This window comes from Zootoca vivipara, chromosome 15 (assembly GCF_963506605.1).
Source record: "Zootoca vivipara chromosome 15, rZooViv1.1, whole genome shotgun sequence".
In the NCBI taxonomy this organism is placed as follows: Eukaryota; Metazoa; Chordata; class Lepidosauria; order Squamata; family Lacertidae; genus Zootoca; species Zootoca vivipara.
The window spans coordinates 32,665,417-32,684,797 of NC_083290.1; the positions used below are offsets into that span (position 1 = coordinate 32,665,417).

Below are 19,381 nucleotides of genomic sequence, written 5' to 3' on the forward strand. Positions count from 1 at the left end.
AGTTGGAAGCCACAGAAGCCCTGTCAGACATTCAGCTTCCAAAAGAACATTTGAAAACTGGAACAGTCACTTCCGGGTTTCGACAGGTTTGGGAGCCAAAACGTTCGAGAAGTAGGCTGTTTGGATTCCAAGCTACGACTGTAACAGGATGCCATTTGAACTAAGATGGTGGACTGAACCTTTCAAAACTGCACTTAATTTGGGTTTCTTAGAACTCCCAAGGCTGATAATGAACTAATACTTCTTTTAAAATAGGTTTTCTTGCATTGTTTTTTTACTTAAAGATCTAATGGCCCTGGTTGTCTGAGACTACACAGCCTAAGTATTTTCGCTGGGCCAAAAGCTTTGTTGACATCCATGGGGCTCACACTAGAGCGAACATGGTTAAGGCTGGGTTATATAATCAAGATAAACCAAAGAGGAGCCTAAGCTTGAAAGTGTTCCTAAAGAGGAGGTGCTTCTTATCTCAAGAGTTCCATCAAAGGCTGCTGAGAGATTCAGGACTAGGAAACAGCTTTCATTTGGACCCTAGCCCACCAGAGATCATCAACCAGCATTACAAAGGCAGTTTCAGTCCCATGAGGCAGCCTGAATCCTGATTGGAAGGGATTGAAATGGTCTGTATCCTCCAGGCATGCCTGGAGTTGTTCAATGACCACTTGCTCAAATCACCTTGCCCAAGAATGGAAGGCTTGAGACTGGGCGATAGTTGGACATGATGGCTGGGTCCAAAGATGGTTTTTAAGAAGTAGTTTAATAACTGCTTCTTTAAGTGGGTCTGGGAAGACTCCCTCACAGAGGGAAACATTCACCACCCTGCGGAGCCCATCGCCCTGCTCTGCCTGGCTCGCTTTTATAAGCCAGGATGGGCAAGGCTCAAGAAGACAGGTGGTCAGTTTCACTTGTTCAAGCAGCCTGTCCATACATGCACACTGAAAACTGCCTGAATAAAAATAAATTGGTTTTGGTGGAACAACTAGACATTACATGAGAGTGACCAGCCTAAAGTTAGCCAAGAGGCATCATATCTGGGGAGTTTGAAACTGGCTCTCCCTCGAGTCTTCTACCTTACCTGCTGCAGCTCATGTAATGTGTAGCATGCTCCTTAGGAGAGGGGAAAACTGCCTTTTAGCACCTGCATATTTCCTTGGGAATGTGTTATACTTTGAGAATCAAAGCTTTAAAATCGAGCTTTTCATTTTATAATTTGTTCTTGTAATAAAGCTTTGCTCTAGTTGCAAAGCGGTTTGAGATCCAGGGTGAGTGGTAGTAGGTTTCTGTACATTCACTACACAACCATCAGGAGTCCTGTGTGTGAATGCTTATCAATTATTATTGCATAAGCTCCTGTGGGCTGCAGTCCACTTCATTAGATGCATGAATCATATAGTGAGAAGGGACCCTGAGGGTCATCTAATCCAACCCCCTTCAATGCAGGTATCTCAACTCAACCATTTATGACAGAAAGCCAGCCAAGCTCTGGTTAAAAACCTCCAATGAAAGAGATACACTAATCTATATACAGTCATACCTCAGTTTAAGTACGCTTCGGTTTGAGTACTTTCAGTTTAAGTACTCTGCGGACCCGTCTGGAATGGATTAATCCACTTTCCATTACTTTAAATGGGAAAGTTCGTTTCAGGTTAAGTACGCTTCAGGTTAAGTACAGACCTCTGGAACCAATTGTGTACTTAAACCGAGGTACCACTGTAACAGATTTTAAAATATAATAGGCTTGAAATAAAAGACTCCATGTGAATCTTGACCATTTTTTCAGCATATGCTGTAATTTTACATGCATAAACCAAGTTTGCGTACATGTTTTAAATCTCTTTTTTGAGTCTAGGTGATACTTCACTATCCTACCTTTAAAACTGGCCATAAAGTAACTTATTGTTTCAATGTTGGAAATACATAAGATACCATTAAAAGTGGCACTGAGAGATAATGATTTGTTTAAGCCATTTTAAAATGAAAAGAGGTGAACCTTTCCAATGACTTGTCCCCATGTCATTTCTGGATGTATGTGCACCACCTTATTTGACCTGTGTGTAAGCAGCTTCTCCTAGTAGCCCTATATCCCTCAAAACGAAATAAAACTTAGGCAAGCAAACAAGCGCAACCTCTACCTGTTTTTGTATTCAAAATGTTAAGAGAATTGGTAGGTTTTGTTTTGCAGGTGGGGGTGTAAGGGGCAGGACACCTGAAACCAATTGTTGCTCAGTGGTAGGAGATAGGGACTGCTGTCTTCATTCATTTCTGAAAGGCCTTGTTTGGTAATATTAACCTTGACGTGTTCCTTGAGGCTCTAAGCCAGGCATCCCCAAACTCGGCCCTCCAGCTGTTTTGGGACTACAACTCCCACCATCCCTAGCTAACAGGACCAGTGGTCAGGGATGATGGGAATTGTAGTCCCAAAACAGCTGGAGGGCTGAGTTTGGGGGTGCCTGCTCTAAGCCAAGTAGTATATGTTGTGTGGAGTAAGCCCATTAATCATCTTTGGCAATCACTTGTAGCCGAGTAAGATTGTCTTCCATGAACACAGTCTTAACAGTGAGTGACTGTGGAGGCCAATTCTGGATCCACACGTCCTTCCACAGTGGGGACATAGGTTTCCGGGCAGGAGTTGATCTCGGTGAGGGTTTGCCAAGCGTGACTTCCTCTTAGCATGTTTCTCCCTTTCATCCTGAGTCTGCGTGTCTTCAAAACCCATGACACCTTTGGTAAAGACTATTCTCCAATTGGAGCACTCAGGCCAGTGTTTCCCATTTGTCGGTGTTCATACTACAGTATATTTTATTAGTTTTGCCTTGAGAGAGTCTTTAAACCTCTTTTGTTGACCACCAGCATTACAGTTTCCATTTTTAAGTTCGGAATAGAGTAGTTGCTTTGGAAGACGATAATCAGGCATCCGAACATGACCAGTCCAACGAAGTTGATGTTGAAGAATCATTGTTTTGACACTGGTGATCTTTGCTTCTTCCAGTACACTGGCATTAGTTCGCCTTTTCCCAAGTGATGTGCAACATTTTTTGGAGACTCCGTTGATGGAATCTTTCAAGGAGTTGGATATGGCATTTATCAGTGGTCCGTGTTTCACAAGCATACAGTAAGCATAATACAGATATATAGTTCTGCAATTCCGAAGCTGCTCATCTTTCATCTCCCAACGTGCTCTTGAAAAATTACGCAATGCTACCCACGTTGCGGCGCTCTTCCAGCTCTACCATTGTATACATCCCATTGTACTAAAAGGAGCTCACCAGATTCCTCTGACTGCACCCGCAGACCACACAGCCCTGATCTCCTTCCCGGGCCACGCCCCTCTGCATCCTGTCACGTGGAGAACCTTGGCCACACCCCTCCTGCAAGTCTCCGAATTCTACCAACCGGGAGCGACACGTCACTGCTCGCGCCCTCAACCAAACTTCCCTGGTCCCTCAAAAGACAGCCTTCCCCGCCGTCTCTCACCCTCCGCCAATCAGAGACGGAGGCGGCGGAGCGTGCCTCTGAAACCTCCCCTTTGGCGAAAGACGCAAGCCTCGTCCTAACGGCGCTCTTCGGAGAGGCCGCCCCCCTTCGGCGTGATCGGCAGCCATCTCCGCCAATCGCTGGCCGGCAGTTGGGCTGGCGGGAGGCGGGCTGTCTCTGCCGCAGGGAGTGGATGAGCGTGGAGCGGATGGCTGAGGAAGCGGGCTGAGGAGAGGCGCCCGAGTTACACAGGTGAGGAGAAGCGAGCGAGTGCTGCTGCAGGGGCGCGGGAAGAGACCTGGCCGGGGCCTGAGGGAGAGCAGGGGAGGCTGAGGGCGGCCGTGGGTTTCCGCGCGAAGTTGGCCTGGGGCGAGCGGGGGGGGGGGACCCGCGACCTCGGAGCGAGCTGGCCGCCGGCTGAGGCGGTTCCGCTTTCTTCTGCCTGCCAGGAGCGGCGACGCCTTCTTTTAAAAGTGCCTCACCTTCAGCCCTGAAATACGGTGCTTATTTCTCCCACGCCGGCCACAAAGGCCCATGTTGCCGCTCTTTAGCACCCCGGCTATTACGCGGAGGGCAGGGCCACAAGCCCCTTCCCTCGAGGGGCTTGCAGTCTTCAGAAGGGGATGAAATCTGAGGGAAGCGGTTTTCCTTTTTTTTAAAAGCAGCAGCAGCAGCCGGACAAGGTCTGTTTTGCAAGGAGCAAAAACGCATACGGGAAGAACAGTGGCACGTCCCCTTTGCCATGCTGGTTACCCCCCCCCCCCCCCTCATAGAATCGTAGAGATTTCTTTGAAATACCTGGGGAGCTTTTAAAGTGGTAAGACGTTTACCCGCTTCTCCAGCAGCCCATCTTGAAATCTAGAGTGGCACACGCCAGTCACCACCTTTTTTGACTTAGCTTTGCCTAGAATCTAGGCCGGGGTTTACCAAATTTGGGTCTCCAGCTGTTTTTGGAATGCAGTTCCCATCATCCCTGACACGGGTCCTGCTTAGCTAGGGATGATGGGAGTTGTAGTCCCCAAACAGCTGGAGACCCAAGTTTGGGAAACCCTGATCTAGGCAATGCATGCTTAACTTTCTTAAGGAAGGTGCCCCCTCCTGCATATCTTAAAAGCACCATCAAAGCTGTGAGGCGAGATATGCCTTCCCTGCTTAGTTGGCAACCTCCTTCCCCACCAGGGGCTTTGTGTGCAGAGGAGCTCAGGCTGTCTCCGGTTAAAAGGGCTTGAAGAGCTCATGGACTGATGGTGTTATTGTAAATTAGCTTTATTTAAACAAACAAACAAACAAACGTTTGCAAAGCAGACCTCCCCTATTCTGTTTCTATAAAGATATGATCCCTGTTCACCCCACCCCATTTCATAATATTGTGGCAAGTTTCCCATGAACTATAGAATTCCTTCCTTGCATTAAGAAATGTACTGGTGGCACATGCATATGTGTAGATCAGCAGTATGGCTAATCAAACACTGGTTAATCCCAGCACATGCACACACCCACAAAACAGGCAAACAAGCCCTTGTACTCGCACAGCAAGACAGGGTCCCCTGTACATATCATTTAACAACATATATATATATATATATATATATATATATATATATATATATGAGAATCTATAAAATTAAGTAGACCACCAGGGTATCAAAGAGATACTGAAAGCATTTCTTCTTCCTATCTCTTTTTTAGTCTTACTGGGACCCTTGGCAGATATAAAATACTGTGTCATAATTACTCATTTTTGCACTCTTTGAGACAGGACGTTAATTGAGGTCCATAGAGTCATAAGCCAGTAACTGTGTGCCTTCTGTTCCTAGAGGTTGGAACCTTTAGTCATGTAATAAATATCCCCAGAAATAGATAACATTTCATCTTCAACTCTCTGGAATCTGCTAGGATGAATTCTCTCATCAGAGTATAAGCCATATTGCTTTTTTAAAAATGTCCTCATGGTACAAAAGATTTGTTTCTTAAAGGTTCTGCTTGTGATGAGGAAGATCATACTGGTTAGTAATCTGTAGTCTTGGAAGTTGAGAACATCCAGTGTAATGCAGCTAGCTATATTAGTTGTAGGTATACAGGCAGACCATGGTTCCCAAACGCCTCCATTTTGGAACGTTTTGGCTCTCGAATGCCGAAAACCCGGAAGTAAGTGTTCTGGTTTTTCGGAAGCCGAATGTCCGACGTGGCCCCACTCCTGCAGCCACTCAGAAGCCGTGCCTCAGTTGTCAAACATTTCAGAAGCCGAATGGGCTTCTGGAACGGATTACGTTTGATAGACGGTGTATGACTGCACTAATTGGTGTAACATGTCTCTCTCTGTGTTATGCCTGTCATTGCTATTAAAATACCAGAGGGTCTTGGATTGATAGATGTGGGATTTCAGAAGGCAAATGCAGACACATCTTTTAGACCAGGCATCCCCAAACTGCGGCCTACTGTTTTGGCCTACAACTCCCATGATCCCTAGCTAACAGGACCAGTGGTCAGGGAAGATGGGAATTGTAGTCCAAAACATCTGGAGGGCCGAAGATTGAGGATGCCTGTTTTAGACTATCCCTGCACCCCACCCCTTAGCACAGCCTTGGGCCCCAGTTCTTAAACTACAGCTCCCATCATCCTTAACCACTGGTCATGCTGGCAAGGAATGATAGGAGTTGTAGTCCAACAACATACAGTCATACCTCATGTTGCGTCCACTTCAGGTTGCGAACACGGCAAACCCGGAAGTGTTTGCTTCCGGGTTTTGCCGTGCACGTGCAGAAGCGGTCTGCTCTGTCGCACTTTGCGCATGCACAGAAGCACTGCTCTGGTTGCGGACTTTTCGGAGTGTGAGTGGCACCCCGTAACAGATCGTGTCCTCAACCAGAGGTACCACTGTATATGGATCAAAGGTTGAGAGGCTGCCTTACCATCTCTTAGCAAAAACGAACTATGCTTTTTTGGGACAGTTCATTTCTCTCTATTTCATATCCATATGTGTCTTGCTGGTAGATTTACCCATTTGTCTACTGATCACTATTGCTCAATATTTACATAGTGCTATCAATGTTGTAGATAGTGGCAAGCCAATCAGAGTCTGCTGCGCTTACTGTGTTGCATCAAGTTACTTAAAATGGCTTCTATTTGTTTTGTCTTTATTATCCTTCCAAAATTTTGTACTACTGAATTTCTGATAGAAAATCCACACTCAATATTTGTGTGTGTGTTTTTAATATGATATTTGGAGTTCGTAAGATGGGAAAATAAAAGTAACATTGAAATGTATAAGTGAATATATTTTGTATACAGTACTGTGCTTTATTTTCTTTAAAAAATCATTGGCTTCACAAATGCATAGATAGGACCCAATTTTGGTACTATGACAAATGCATTTTCTTTTAATATACGGTATTTGAAAAATTTGTGACCATATAAGAGAAAATCCCCATTCAGGCTGTCATTACACATTTTTTTTATTTATTAAAATTTTATACTGCTCTATACCTGTAGGTCTCAGAGTGGTTCACAATACAATATAAAAAGCACAAAATACACAATAAAAATAATTAAAACAGTTAACAATACTAATGTATTCAAAATAATAAAAGAAGAAGTGTGCATGCACACAAAAGCTCATACCAATGACAAACTTAGTCGGTCTCTAAGGTGCTGCTGGAAGGAATTTTTTTATTTTGTTTCGACTACATCAGACCAACACGGCTACCTATCTATAATAAAAATATGTTCCCCAGCAAAAGCCTCTAAACAATACCCAGCCCACAAAAAAATCCAAAATAACATATAGCATTTAAAAACAAGTTATAAACAATTTAGCTGGCATAGGCTTATTTTATACCTGAAAGCTGCTATGTTAATATGTAGGAACAATTGATGTTGGCCAACACAGCTCTATGAATGGTATATACTCAGAAGGAAACCCTATTGAGTCTAATGGAACTTACTCTCAGATAAGTGTGTATGGGATGCAACCTTAGAGGCGTTATATGGGCAGAAGATGGTATTGGATCAGTTCCTCTGTAAAAGGAATGCTTTTGTGTGGAATTGTGTCACTGAGATTTTAGATTAGTTCTGATAGGAGGGATATCTTTATAAATGACCCAGGAGACGACCTGTGCCAGGAAATATGTTTGCTTGTAATGTTATAATTTAGAGAGCCTGAAGACTTGGTTGCACTAGTTCAGTTTTTAAAAACCCAACAATTTTGGTGAGCTCTACTTTCTGTTTTCCTTCCAGGTATTTAAGGATTGCTTGCTGTTGCCTTTGCCAAAATGACCAAATTAGGCTTCCTCCGCCTGTCTTATGAGAAACAAGACACTCTCCTCAAGCTCCTGATTCTGTCAATGGCAGCTGTGTTATGTAAGTTTGAGTTTTAAAAAATTAGTCAGGGATAACTATATGACTATAAGCATCATCTGCATCTGCTGGTTCATTTTGTATCTTATACCTTGAGGCTTATACCTAACACAATGCTAGATGCTTCTTTGATGGCTATAACAGTTTCAAACTATTAAGCTTCCACATAGCAAATGACCAACATTAAGAACATTTTACCTGTACAACTTTATTAAAATTCCTTCCTTTTGTGTTGCAGCTTTCTCTACTAGACTCTTCTCTGTATTAAGATTTGAGAGTGTCATTCATGAATTTGATCCGTAAGTATTCCTGTTGCCTCTTAGTAGTCTACTTTGCTCTGAGAGAGCAATTGTTCTGCTATGTACAGGTGTTGATTGTGGTGTTATCCAGAAGTATATTAGATAGCTTGTCCTTCTCTAATGACAGGGCTTCAAAAATATCTGAATTATAAGAGTTTTTATGCAGAAAATTTTAATAGGGTTAGCCTTGGTGAATTCAACAGAAGTAGTAGTATCAATTTTAGTAAGACCCATCTGGATTGAATAGGGAATTGATTTAAAAAAGTAAAGATGAAAGTATAGTAGAATGAATGTAACTTCTGAAGTTGTGAGACCAATGGCAATTCTGTTTTTCAATGAAACACTTAAATCAGTGGTTGCATGAACATGTTTATGGGAGATGGAACTTCTTTGCTTCAGATTTCCAGTATGATTTAGAGAAGCACTTTGGGTTGCAGTATGCCAAATGATATTTAAAAGTAATTTAGATGCTTTTAGTTGCTTGTTGTGAAAACTGGAGTGTTTATGTTTGGAAATCAGATCCCTACCAGACCCAAACTGGAAACATTTCTCATCAATCAGGCTGACACTGATTTATGTATTAAATGTAGCAGTGCTTTTCCATAAGAACCTTAAATGAAGGTTGAGACTGTAATGTGAGGAGCAGCAAATAGTATGTTGTATACGCAGCTGGAGAGGCACTCAGATTTCTGTTGTTACCACAGGTATTTTAACTACCGCACAACTCGCTTCCTGGCAGAAGAGGGTTTCTATAAATTCCACAACTGGTTTGATGACAGAGCATGGTATCCGCTGGGTCGAATCATTGGTGGGACTATCTATCCAGGTAAAATCATGATGTTCAGAACTTTGTCCTTTTTTTAAACTGTGGATGAAAAGTGCTAGAGAGAATGGGGAACACTTGCCATGCATCTTCCAGAATGGTTGTAGTGTTTTGTGAAACTTATTTACAGCAAATAAATATCCTGTTAGTATTGGAGAGGCTTTACTTGGCCTTTGGAGGTCAGGCATCACCCCTTGCTGGATGAGATTTGGCTCATATTTCCAAGTCCTGCATCTGCTCAGTCTGTTCTTTTGCATTTGGAAAATCTGTGATTTCTTGCCAATAGAACATATTTCCTTCCCTCTGTCTCAGGTTTAATGATCACATCAGCAGCGATTTACCATGTTCTGCACTTCTTCCACATTACAATTGACATACGAAATGTGTGTGTTTTCCTGGCCCCCCTTTTCTCCTCCTTCACCACCATAGTAACGTATCACCTCACCAAAGAACTCAAGGTAAAAACAAGGATGGGTCATGGTTGCAATGCTTCCTAGTGCTAGTTTCATTCATCACTGTAAAATATCTGAGGCTGGTATTATTAGTTTCTAATCGTTGCTTACACACAATTTATGAGGCAGTTAACATTGTGCATGTTCCCTTTAATTCATATAGATGATGCAATTGTAAGTTTGGATACGAAAATCTTCATTTTTTAAACAAGAAAATCCACATTCTACAAGTAGACCTCATTTGCAAACCTGAATTGTAATGCATACTTGCTAACTTGAAGCCTGTTAAAGTCAATACTGGGATTGATGAGGAAGAAGGAACTGGGAAGTCTTGTGTTACATACTGTGAAAGACAGTCTGGGCAATCAAAGTTCAATTTATTTATTTTTATTCTGTCTAGGATGCAGGGGCAGGTCTCTTGGCTGCAGCAATGATAGCTGTGGTACCTGGTTACATATCTCGTTCTGTCGCTGGATCCTATGACAATGAAGGTAAGATCAGTGTTTAAAGCACACTGCTTACTGGCATGTGGAGAGTGCATGATGGGGGTTTCTTCATGCGGGTGACTCCTATATCTTGTTTATTTCCAGGTATTGCTATATTCTGTATGCTTCTGACTTACTACATGTGGATCAAAGCAGTGAAAACAGGCTCCATTTATTGGGCAGCCATGTGTGCACTTGCCTATTTCTACATGGTAAGTGATTTTTCAATAATGCTTTGAATTTCTTGAACAGCAGTTGTTTCACCCATCAGATTAATCTTCCATCATCAGAGCTGGCTAGAGTGAGTGGAATTCAGCCTACCAAGCTGACTATGTTTGCAATCCTAGAGCCAGCATCACTGCAAGTTTGTGACGGGACTAGGTATTGGTAATAAGGAGTACTCAGCACTGCTACAGAAATATTGTTATTGCTGTATTTGTGGGAGGGGTGGTGGTGGTTGAATTGGTGGGTTGCTGCCATAACAGTCAAGGTGTCTGTGAGCCTTGAGATTCTCGTGTGTAAATTTTACTTCAGCCATGAATACTCAAGAAACCTTAAGCAATCATCTTCACCACATCCCTCCATTTGTGAGATTAGGCCCAGGCCCAACTTTTTCTCCCACTAGCTCAACAGGGGTATTGAGTAACTTTTTCATTTAGCAATTGAACAAGGCTTTTTTGTAAGAGTGTGCCTCTGTAGTATTGACTTCTACTTAGAAGTTTAAAATATTTTGCTTTGTGGAGTAAACAAACAATAGAATTTATAGATGTAAAATGCTGTGCCGCCTTTAATCTTTTTTTCAGGTTTCTTCATGGGGTGGTTATGTGTTTTTAATTAACCTCATTCCCCTTCATGTACTGGTGCTGATGCTAACTGGACGATTCTCCCATCGGATATATGTGGCTTACTGCACAGTATATTGCCTAGGAACCATCTTATCAATGCAGATATCTTTCGTTGGCTTCCAGGTGAGAAATCTAGGATACTGAAGAAAGTTGGTTGTGATTTTGTGCAAATCCATGGCTAGCAGAACCTTCCTTTCTTTATGATAGGGAAAACATAAGATCATCCACCGGGATCAGCCCTCAACTAGCATTTCTCATTTAATAGAGGAGCATTATTGCATTGGTTGCTTCTTGAGAAAATGCCATTCTTGCCATAAAACAACCACATTCTCTCTTTATTATACTCTCCACAGAAAAGCGTGGTCTTTCTGGGCTTTACCCAGATTGTTTAGCTCTGCCTCAGCCACATTAAGATAAATGTTATTGAACTGAAATAGAAAATTGGAGGGGGGAGACACTCATCAGACCTATATAAAGTAACAATAATAGAAACAGGGCTAGTAGGTAAATGTATTCTATGTTGGACTAATTGTCCATGTGTACAGCGATAATTCTTCGTGGCAAAGGAGTGGCTTACGTATGTGAGACTGTTGACCAGAGACAAATTATTTAGTTGTCACATAATGCAGCTTAACTGTGCATGTTTGTTCTTTCCTGCAGCCTGTCCTGTCTTCCGAACATATGGCTGCCTTGGGTGTATTTGGCCTGTGCCAGATTCATGCCTTTGTAGATTATTTGCGGAGCAAACTGAACCCTCAGCAGTTCGAGATTCTCTTCAGGAGTGTAATCTCCCTGGTTGGGTTTGTCCTTCTGTCAATAGGAGCTGTTCTGATGCTTACAGGTGCTGTGATGTTGATGCTACTAAATGCATGCTATTGCTATACTGTTATAGTAGGAACAATATTTTTCCTAATGAGTAGAGAATTTCCATGTTTTTGTCTGGAACCATTTTTCCCCATTAAATATTTTAATACTGTGTGCATACACACAGCTGAACTGTGTAAGCATTTGGGTTTGCCATGCTGGGAATAACAGTTTTTATTTAGATAACATTCTGAGTACCAATAACTGAATTATTAATATCCTTGTTATATGTTTAATTTGCTTAAGGAAAGGTGAAGATACCTGTTTTGATGTTTACCTGAAAACACTGAAAAACAAATATCACTAGGGGTCCATCAGGTTTTGTTTTACCTTTTAGAAAACTGAACTTTTAAATTTGAACTTTGGGGAAATTTAGGTATAGAATACGCATATTGGAAATGAGATATTGTGTAAACTTTTTGAGAGATATTAATTACTCTGTGAACTTGAACATGTACATTTGGATCTCTTAATCTCACACAGGAAAGATCTCCCCATGGACTGGCCGCTTCTATTCACTGCTGGATCCTTCCTATGCGAAGAACAATATTCCCATCATTGCTTCAGTCTCTGAGCATCAGCCTACCACATGGTCATCTTACTATTTTGATCTGCAACTCCTTGTTTTCATGTTCCCAGGTGAGTTTAGCATAGCTTTTTACTATGCTTTCATACCAACCACCTTCTGTAGAATAGCTGACTCTTGAGTTGGTGACTGCTAGTCTCTGACACCCTTCCACCATCTGGTGCCCTCCAGATATTTTAGGCAACCTCCATTATTCTTGACCATACAACTGCTAGGAGATGTAGCCCCAAACATTTTGAGGGCTCCAGGCTGGGAAAACCTCCCCTAATGCTAGTGTTAAACATTTTTAATAAGAATGCTCTATTTTGTATTCTCTGCATGCATAGATGTAACTCTTCTGGCAGCTGACTCATTTCTCTTTCTGTTACAGTTGGCCTGTATTACTGCTTTAGTAATCTGTCTGATGCCCGCATTTTTATCATCATGTATGGTGTGACCAGCATGTACTTCTCGGCTGTGATGGTGAGTATTGAGAGTTGACTTACCATGGGATGGCAATTTTTTTCATGGAATCTCCATTTCTGCTGTCCCTATGCTTCCACAGTTTTTATTTCATTTGCATAGTAGCCAAGCACTCAGTATGCTGCTGTCTTAACAGGTTCGTCTCATGCTTGTATTGGCCCCAGTTATGTGCATTCTGTCTGGCATTGGAGTCTCCCAAGTGTTGTCAACTTACATGAAAAATTTAGATATCAGCCGACCTGACAAGAAAACAAAAAAGCAACAGGATGCTACTTACCCCATCAAAAACGAAGTAAGTGGCTATGTGAGGTTACGTGCTTGTTAGATTTTTATCATACTTTTCTGGAAGATGCTAAAAATATGACTCAAAAGGAGAATGCCGGGTACTCCACTAAGATGTGCATGGGAAAGAAATATTGTGGGAATTGCACTTGAATAGTCTACAGATCACCTGCTATATATGGATAACAGTTTTTGTGTTGTAAGTAAGGTAGTTTCTGTATAACTACTGAGTGACTGTTTCACATTTTGATGGCTACTCTTGCTTTCCTAGGTTGCCAGTGGCATGATCCTGGTCATGGCTTTCTTCTTGATCACCTACACTTTCCATTCAACTTGGGTAACCAGTGAAGCCTACTCTTCTCCCTCCATAGTACTGTCAGCACGTGGTGGTGATGGCAGCAGAATAATCTTTGATGACTTCAGGGAAGCTTATTATTGGCTTCGTCACAATACACCAGAGGTATAAATCTCTACAGGGCTGGTCTCTGCACACACATTGAGTTTGTTTAAGGTGCCGTGGAGAGGTTGGAGGGCCTGCCCTAAAGGAGCAAGTATGATTCCTAATCTTTATGTTGGCTGAAGTGTCAGCTATTATAAACACTTTAAATATTTCATTCACAAAGATTTCCGAGGCAGCTAACAATACACAAAAAGAAAACCATTAGACAGCAGTATTTGAACAGATAAAATAATCTACAGATTCAGTAGGAGCATCATGGATCAGGTCCTACTGAGGAGTAAAGCGTTGCTTCTCCTAAAAATCACCAAGGAGGTACCCTGGCAAGTGAGTGGGAGTTGAGAACAAGGGTAGGGATCCTGAGTAGGGCCTCTGAAGATAATTTTGATGATCCATCAAGTTTATTTGGAAGCAGGTGGTTAGTTTACATTTTAGGGAATCTGCATATATTTTCTCCTTCAATCTGAAATATTTGTGGTGTCATGAATGTTCAGTTACTTCCTGATTTTGTATTTGTAATGTCATTATCTGAAAGGACTGTTGCGCAGTCTGTCTCTTTGGCTTACATTCTTGGCACTGGTACCTGTCTGAATGTGTGATGTCTCTAATTGTCTTGGATGAACTTCAAGGTGGGGAGGGAAAATGCTGTTGGCTACTGAATCTGTTGAATGTTGAACTTTCAGAATCTGTTGAAACTCCAGAATATTTTATAATTAATTTTTTTGGGGGGGCGGGGCGGCGGCACATATGCAGATACAGAGTATTAAAAAATTAAATTCTTCCTCATCTCCCAATAATTTAAAATACATATAATGAATTGGCATTGTACAATTCTTGTAGCTACTTTTAAAAAGCTTTTTTTGAAAATTACTAATGTAAAATGGCATGTGAAGAGTCTCCAAGCCCAAGCAGAATGGTTTCTAATTAAAACACTTCTACGTTAAAAATACTTTGTCAGCAAACGTATTAAATCTGTTCACAGTGGCAAATTCATCATTCTTCTGTTGTGCAAAAACCTGCTTCATATGGTCACATATGAATGTTTGAGAATACTGTCATTTCCATTCAACTGATATTCTTAGGATACTGACCCACAAAGAGAAATTTTTGTAGTCATTTTGTCCTTTCACTGCATCACAAATCAGCTCAAACTCATTTACTGCCTTTTAATTCACCACATTGATTGCTTTTTTCTGTTTCGAGCTCAGGATGCGAAAGTAATGTCCTGGTGGGATTATGGATATCAGATAACAGCCATGGCAAACCGAACAATTCTTGTGGATAACAACACTTGGAATAACACCCACATTTCTCGAGTTGGTCAGGTAGGTACAGTAGCTCTGTGAAATCCAGGGTTTTTTCCCCATTGCATTCCAGAGAAACTATGAAGGCATTTTGCAAGGATGGGCAAGGATCAAGGAGACAGGTGGTTGGGCAAGGATCAAGGAGACAGGTGGTTGGTTTCACTCGTCCAAGCAGCCTGCCCACATCCTCAGAGGTAACAGATTGGAATTGATTCCATGCAACTTGACTAGATAGGAGTCCAGCACTCTTCCGCCCCGGCCCTGCTCCCACGGTGGAGTCTATCTCTTCCTAAATCTGAGCGACTTTATATGCAAAAAAATTTGCAAAATCATTGCAGGAGATCATGTGGCCTGTACTGGGCCCCGATGGAGTAGGTGGTTCTGCTAAATTGTGAACCACCTGAAAGAGTCTCCTGCTGCTGTTTTCTGCAGATGCAGTAGAGGCGGTGAAGAAAGTCTTCTTCGCCATCGCTATCGCCACTTGGTAGGCTAGACATTGAGCGTGTCCGGTCAACTTCAGAATGAGTTATCCACCACCAGCGCTCTAGCAGTCTCAGTGATTGTTTCATTGCCCTCAGATCCGTGGAAAACCATGGGGCTGTCCAGGCTCCATGCAATCGGAGAGGGCGCTTCGGAGCCAAACAGTCAATAGCCCTGGTTAACTCCACATTCCAGCAGGCCACCAGGAAATCAGCTGAAAGGCCATCAACATGAGATAAAGCATCCCCTACCGCTCTCTGGAAACTATTTGGATTCAATAAGTGGCGGGGCAGACCATCCGAATCGGTCCCACCTCCCTGCAGAGGGGAAGGGTTGCGGACAAGTCCAGTTGCACCAGGAAGTGATCTGACCATGGCACTTGTTTAGTTTTGCATTTACTTAGTGTCAGATCACTAGCATCCATAGAGGTAAACACCAGGTCTAAGGCATGTCTGCGGCTATGAGTTGGGCCAGACTTATTCCGGGACAGCCCCATGGAGGCCATGCTTTCCGCAAAGTCCCAAGCTGCCCCTTGTAAGGTCGTGTCGGTGTGGATGTTAAAATCCCCTATGACAACCAAACTAGGTGTCTCCAGGAGAACATCCGCCACAAGCTGAAGCAGCTCGGGCAGGGAATCCTTGGTGCAGCGGGGAGGTCGGTATACCAAAAGGAATCCTGTACTGCCCCTATTGCCCAACTTCCAGAACAGGCATCCCCAAACTGCGGCCCTCCAGATGTTTTTGCCTACAACTCTCATGATCCCTAGCTAAGGGGACCAGTGGTCAGGGATGATGGGAATTGTAGTTCAAAACATCTGGAGGGCCGAAGTTTGGGAATGCCTGTTCCAGAACATGCACTCAGGACCTGGGTCTTCCTAAGAGGACGTCTGGTGCAAACTAATGACTTCCTAAAAATCACTGCAACCCCCCCCCCCTACCCACAAGGCCTGGGTTGCTGTGCGTAAGAGAATGAAGGAGTTGAGACTCTTTCTTTATGCATAGATAATAAAAGGCATGGTAACTGAGATGTGAATTTATAAGCTGCTTGTTTGTTTAATTTTCAGGCCATGGCATCCACAGAAGAGCGAGCTTACGAGATTATGAGGGAGCTGGATGTCAGTTATGTGCTGGTAATATTTGGAGGCCTCACAGGATATTCCTCGGATGGTAATCTCATACATGTATTGTGCAAATTTCCCATGAAAGGGCCTTTAATTGCTCTTTATTAAGGGGTTTTCTGCTCTGTTACATTGACAAAGTTGCTGCTTCTTCCTTAGATATCAATAAATTTCTGTGGATGGTGCGAATAGGAGGCAGCACAGACACTGGAAAGCACATAAAGGAGCATGATTACTACACACCAACAGGAGAGTTCCGTGTGGACAGAGAGGGCTCTCCTGTGCTGCTTAACTGCCTCATGTACAAGATGTGCTACTATCGCTTTGGCCAAGTCTATACAGAAGCCAGTAAGTCACTTTTATCTGGGCACTGCAAATGAGAACCAGAAATTTTGCCTAGGAGTTGTCTTTTTGGATGACCCCGGTCTTCTCTCTGACACGTAATTAGTGTTTATAGCGTAATAGATTGTGGCAGGGGAGGTTTTTTCTTTCAGTCACACATTGCATCCTGTTTAATTTGCTTCCTCTCACTCTCCTATTATTTAACAAGTCATTGGCTGTGAATTGATGGAAAGGGGGGGGGGAGTTGACGTTGAAGCATCTACATTTTTGCTAACACGAACAGATTTTTTTTCTTGCAGTGGTAAAACTAGAGTTAATAGGGAGAAGGGCACCAGGGAACTGACTGAAGCTACTTTTGTTAATTCGCTCTCCCACCTCACTTTTCCAGAGCGTCCTCCAGGTTATGACAGAGTGAGAAATGCTGAGATTGGCAACAAAGACTTTGAGCTTGATGTATTGGAAGAGGCATATACCACAGAACACTGGCTAGTCCGAATATACAAAGTAAGTAGTTGTGCTGTGTGTGGTGTCTGTCTGCTTCCAGACACTGAGTTTTCTTTCCTATATTTGAAAGTCATGGGAGGAATGTCGCATGGGCCCCATTTGCTTCTGGAATGGTATGTGTCTGGGCTGGTCAAGGTCTTAAACCATAGAAAGTAACTAACACTGTCTTGCTACAATATTTAGATCTATCATGAGCCACTACATCACAGTACAGTGGTACCTCGGGTTAAGAACTTAATTCGTTCTGGAGGTCCATTCTTAACCTGAAACTGTTCTTAACCTGAGGTACCACTTTAGCTAATGGGGCCTCCTGCTGCTGCCATGCCGCCGCCACGCGATTTCTGTTCTCATCCTGAAGCAAAGTTCTTAACCCGAGGTACTGTTTCTGGGTTAGCTGAGTCTGTAACCTGAAGCGTCTGTAACCCGAGGTACCACTGTACAAGTGAAGCAGAATGGTTGTTCTACTTTTTACCCAGACTGGATGGTGTTTGGGAACGGTTGGAGCAAGTTAAATTACTAGATTTCTCAGCAGCACTGAATAGCAAAAGCTATTCAGCTTTTGTGAATTGCTAGGTTAATTATCAGAGATTTCATTGAAGAATCCTCTGTTTTTACTGGTTAGAGACCTTTTCCCTAATAGAGCTAAACTGCAAAAAAAATTAAATATTAATTTTGCCTTAACAGGTAAAAGACTTGGATAATCGTGGATTGTCGAGAACGTAATTTGCCTTCAGATAAACCATAATGAGCACTGACCGAGCCATTGCCTGTGAAGCAGTTGGATTTTTTTTTATACTGTTTGTCAGTAAGGAATTGGGATTTAATTGCCCAAGAAATCCCGTCCTCATGTAATGAATCTGTATTAGATGGAATGATTTTTATAAATATGAACTGGCTACCAAATCAGAAACAGTAGCTTTATGATGGGATCATTAAAAGGGGTATGGAAAAAGTGTGTATTTGTATTCATTTATCTCTGTCCCTTCACTTGATGGCTTTCAACTGTATTCTACATGATCAGACATAAGTAACTCAGAGAAAGAGCATCTGTCAACACTTGCATTACTTTTCCTCGTTCCCTCTTGTAAGAGAATGAAGCAGCATAGAATAGGTCTTCCACCTATGTAAATGGGCTAGCTTCTTACTTTACACACACACACTTGCCATACAAGAAGCAAGCCTCCCTCCAGCTGTTGCCATTGAAGGAATCCAAGTACTTTGTGTATAAATAATGTACATTTTCTTATGCAATAGGTATCTTAAAATTTGCATTAACCCCAAAGTTGAGTCACCAGACATATCACATGTATTTTGAAGGTCAGGGGTGAGCAAAAAAAAAAGTGGCAACAGTATTGAGGGAGTGGGTAAATGAACAAGCCTGACTGGGTATTGTCCTCTTTTTCTCATGGCCTTTATTTTAAACTCCTGAATTTTGAGCCAGATTCCCAGTGCTGTAAAGCTTCTCAAATACAAGTTAAGCTTAAGTAACTAGCACTTTGGCAGTCATCATTTACCTTTATTTACTGAGCTCACTGTTCAGCAAGGCTTGCTTTTAAGTAAGTATAATAGGATCCTAAATTTGCAATGTAATCTTACGCATGTTTACTTAGGGAAGGCCCATTCTCTTCAGTGAAACAGCCCTAGGATTTCTGCTAGAGTGGTCTGTCCTATTTTCCAGGGGGCAGTCCTCTGAAGTTCTGTTTGGTTTATGTCCAGTTGAAAGAGAACCTTGAGAGAAACCAGGGCTCTCAAAGTTGCCCATTAACTGCTACATCTGGACAGCAGTACACTGGGGTCATAGATCACCTAATCAGTCTTCCCCATACACTAGAGTGGGGACCTCAGTCCTAGGGGTCCTGGGGAAGGGCAGTAGGTCTGTGGTAGACAATTTGCTTTGCATGCAAAAGGACCCAGGTTCAAATCCGAGCATCTCCAAAAGTGGTTGGGAAAGACCTCTGCCTGGGAGAGACCTGCAGACAATACTGAGCTAGATGGGCCAATTGGTAAAGATAGCTTCCTTCATTATTGGGTTTGGGTGCAGGGCTGAGGCTGAACTTTGAAAAATGACGGTGCTACTGATTTACCTAAAGTTTAGCCAGGCATCTCCCAGAAGATATAAAAAGGAGCAGCACTGTTCACAGAAACCCAAAGAAACAAGCCTTGCAGCACTTTAAAGCAGGGATGGGAAACATGGCTGGGCAGATGTGGGATCCACCTCCTATCAGCCCCAGGCAGCACAGCCAGTGCCACGG

At 42.6% G+C, this 19,381-nt stretch overlaps 1 protein-coding gene across 1 annotated transcript; it reads left to right on the forward strand.

The window, feature by feature from the left end:
- Positions 1-3,582: 3,582 nt before the first annotated feature.
- STT3A (STT3 oligosaccharyltransferase complex catalytic subunit A) lies at positions 3,583-18,084 on the forward strand. Its single transcript, XM_035139787.2, has 18 exons — positions 3,583-3,723; positions 7,708-7,830; positions 8,066-8,126; positions 8,831-8,952; positions 9,262-9,407; positions 9,802-9,892; positions 9,992-10,098; positions 10,690-10,854; positions 11,392-11,572; positions 12,079-12,234; positions 12,552-12,643; positions 12,780-12,935; positions 13,197-13,385; positions 14,591-14,707; positions 16,230-16,332; positions 16,443-16,631; positions 17,014-17,129; positions 17,814-18,084. Exons 2-18 carry the CDS (start codon positions 7,743-7,745, stop codon positions 17,850-17,852), a joined length of 2,118 nt encoding a protein of 705 aa, XP_034995678.1. The 5' UTR covers positions 3,583-3,723; positions 7,708-7,742; the 3' UTR covers positions 17,853-18,084.
- Positions 18,085-19,381: the final 1,297 nt, after the last annotated feature.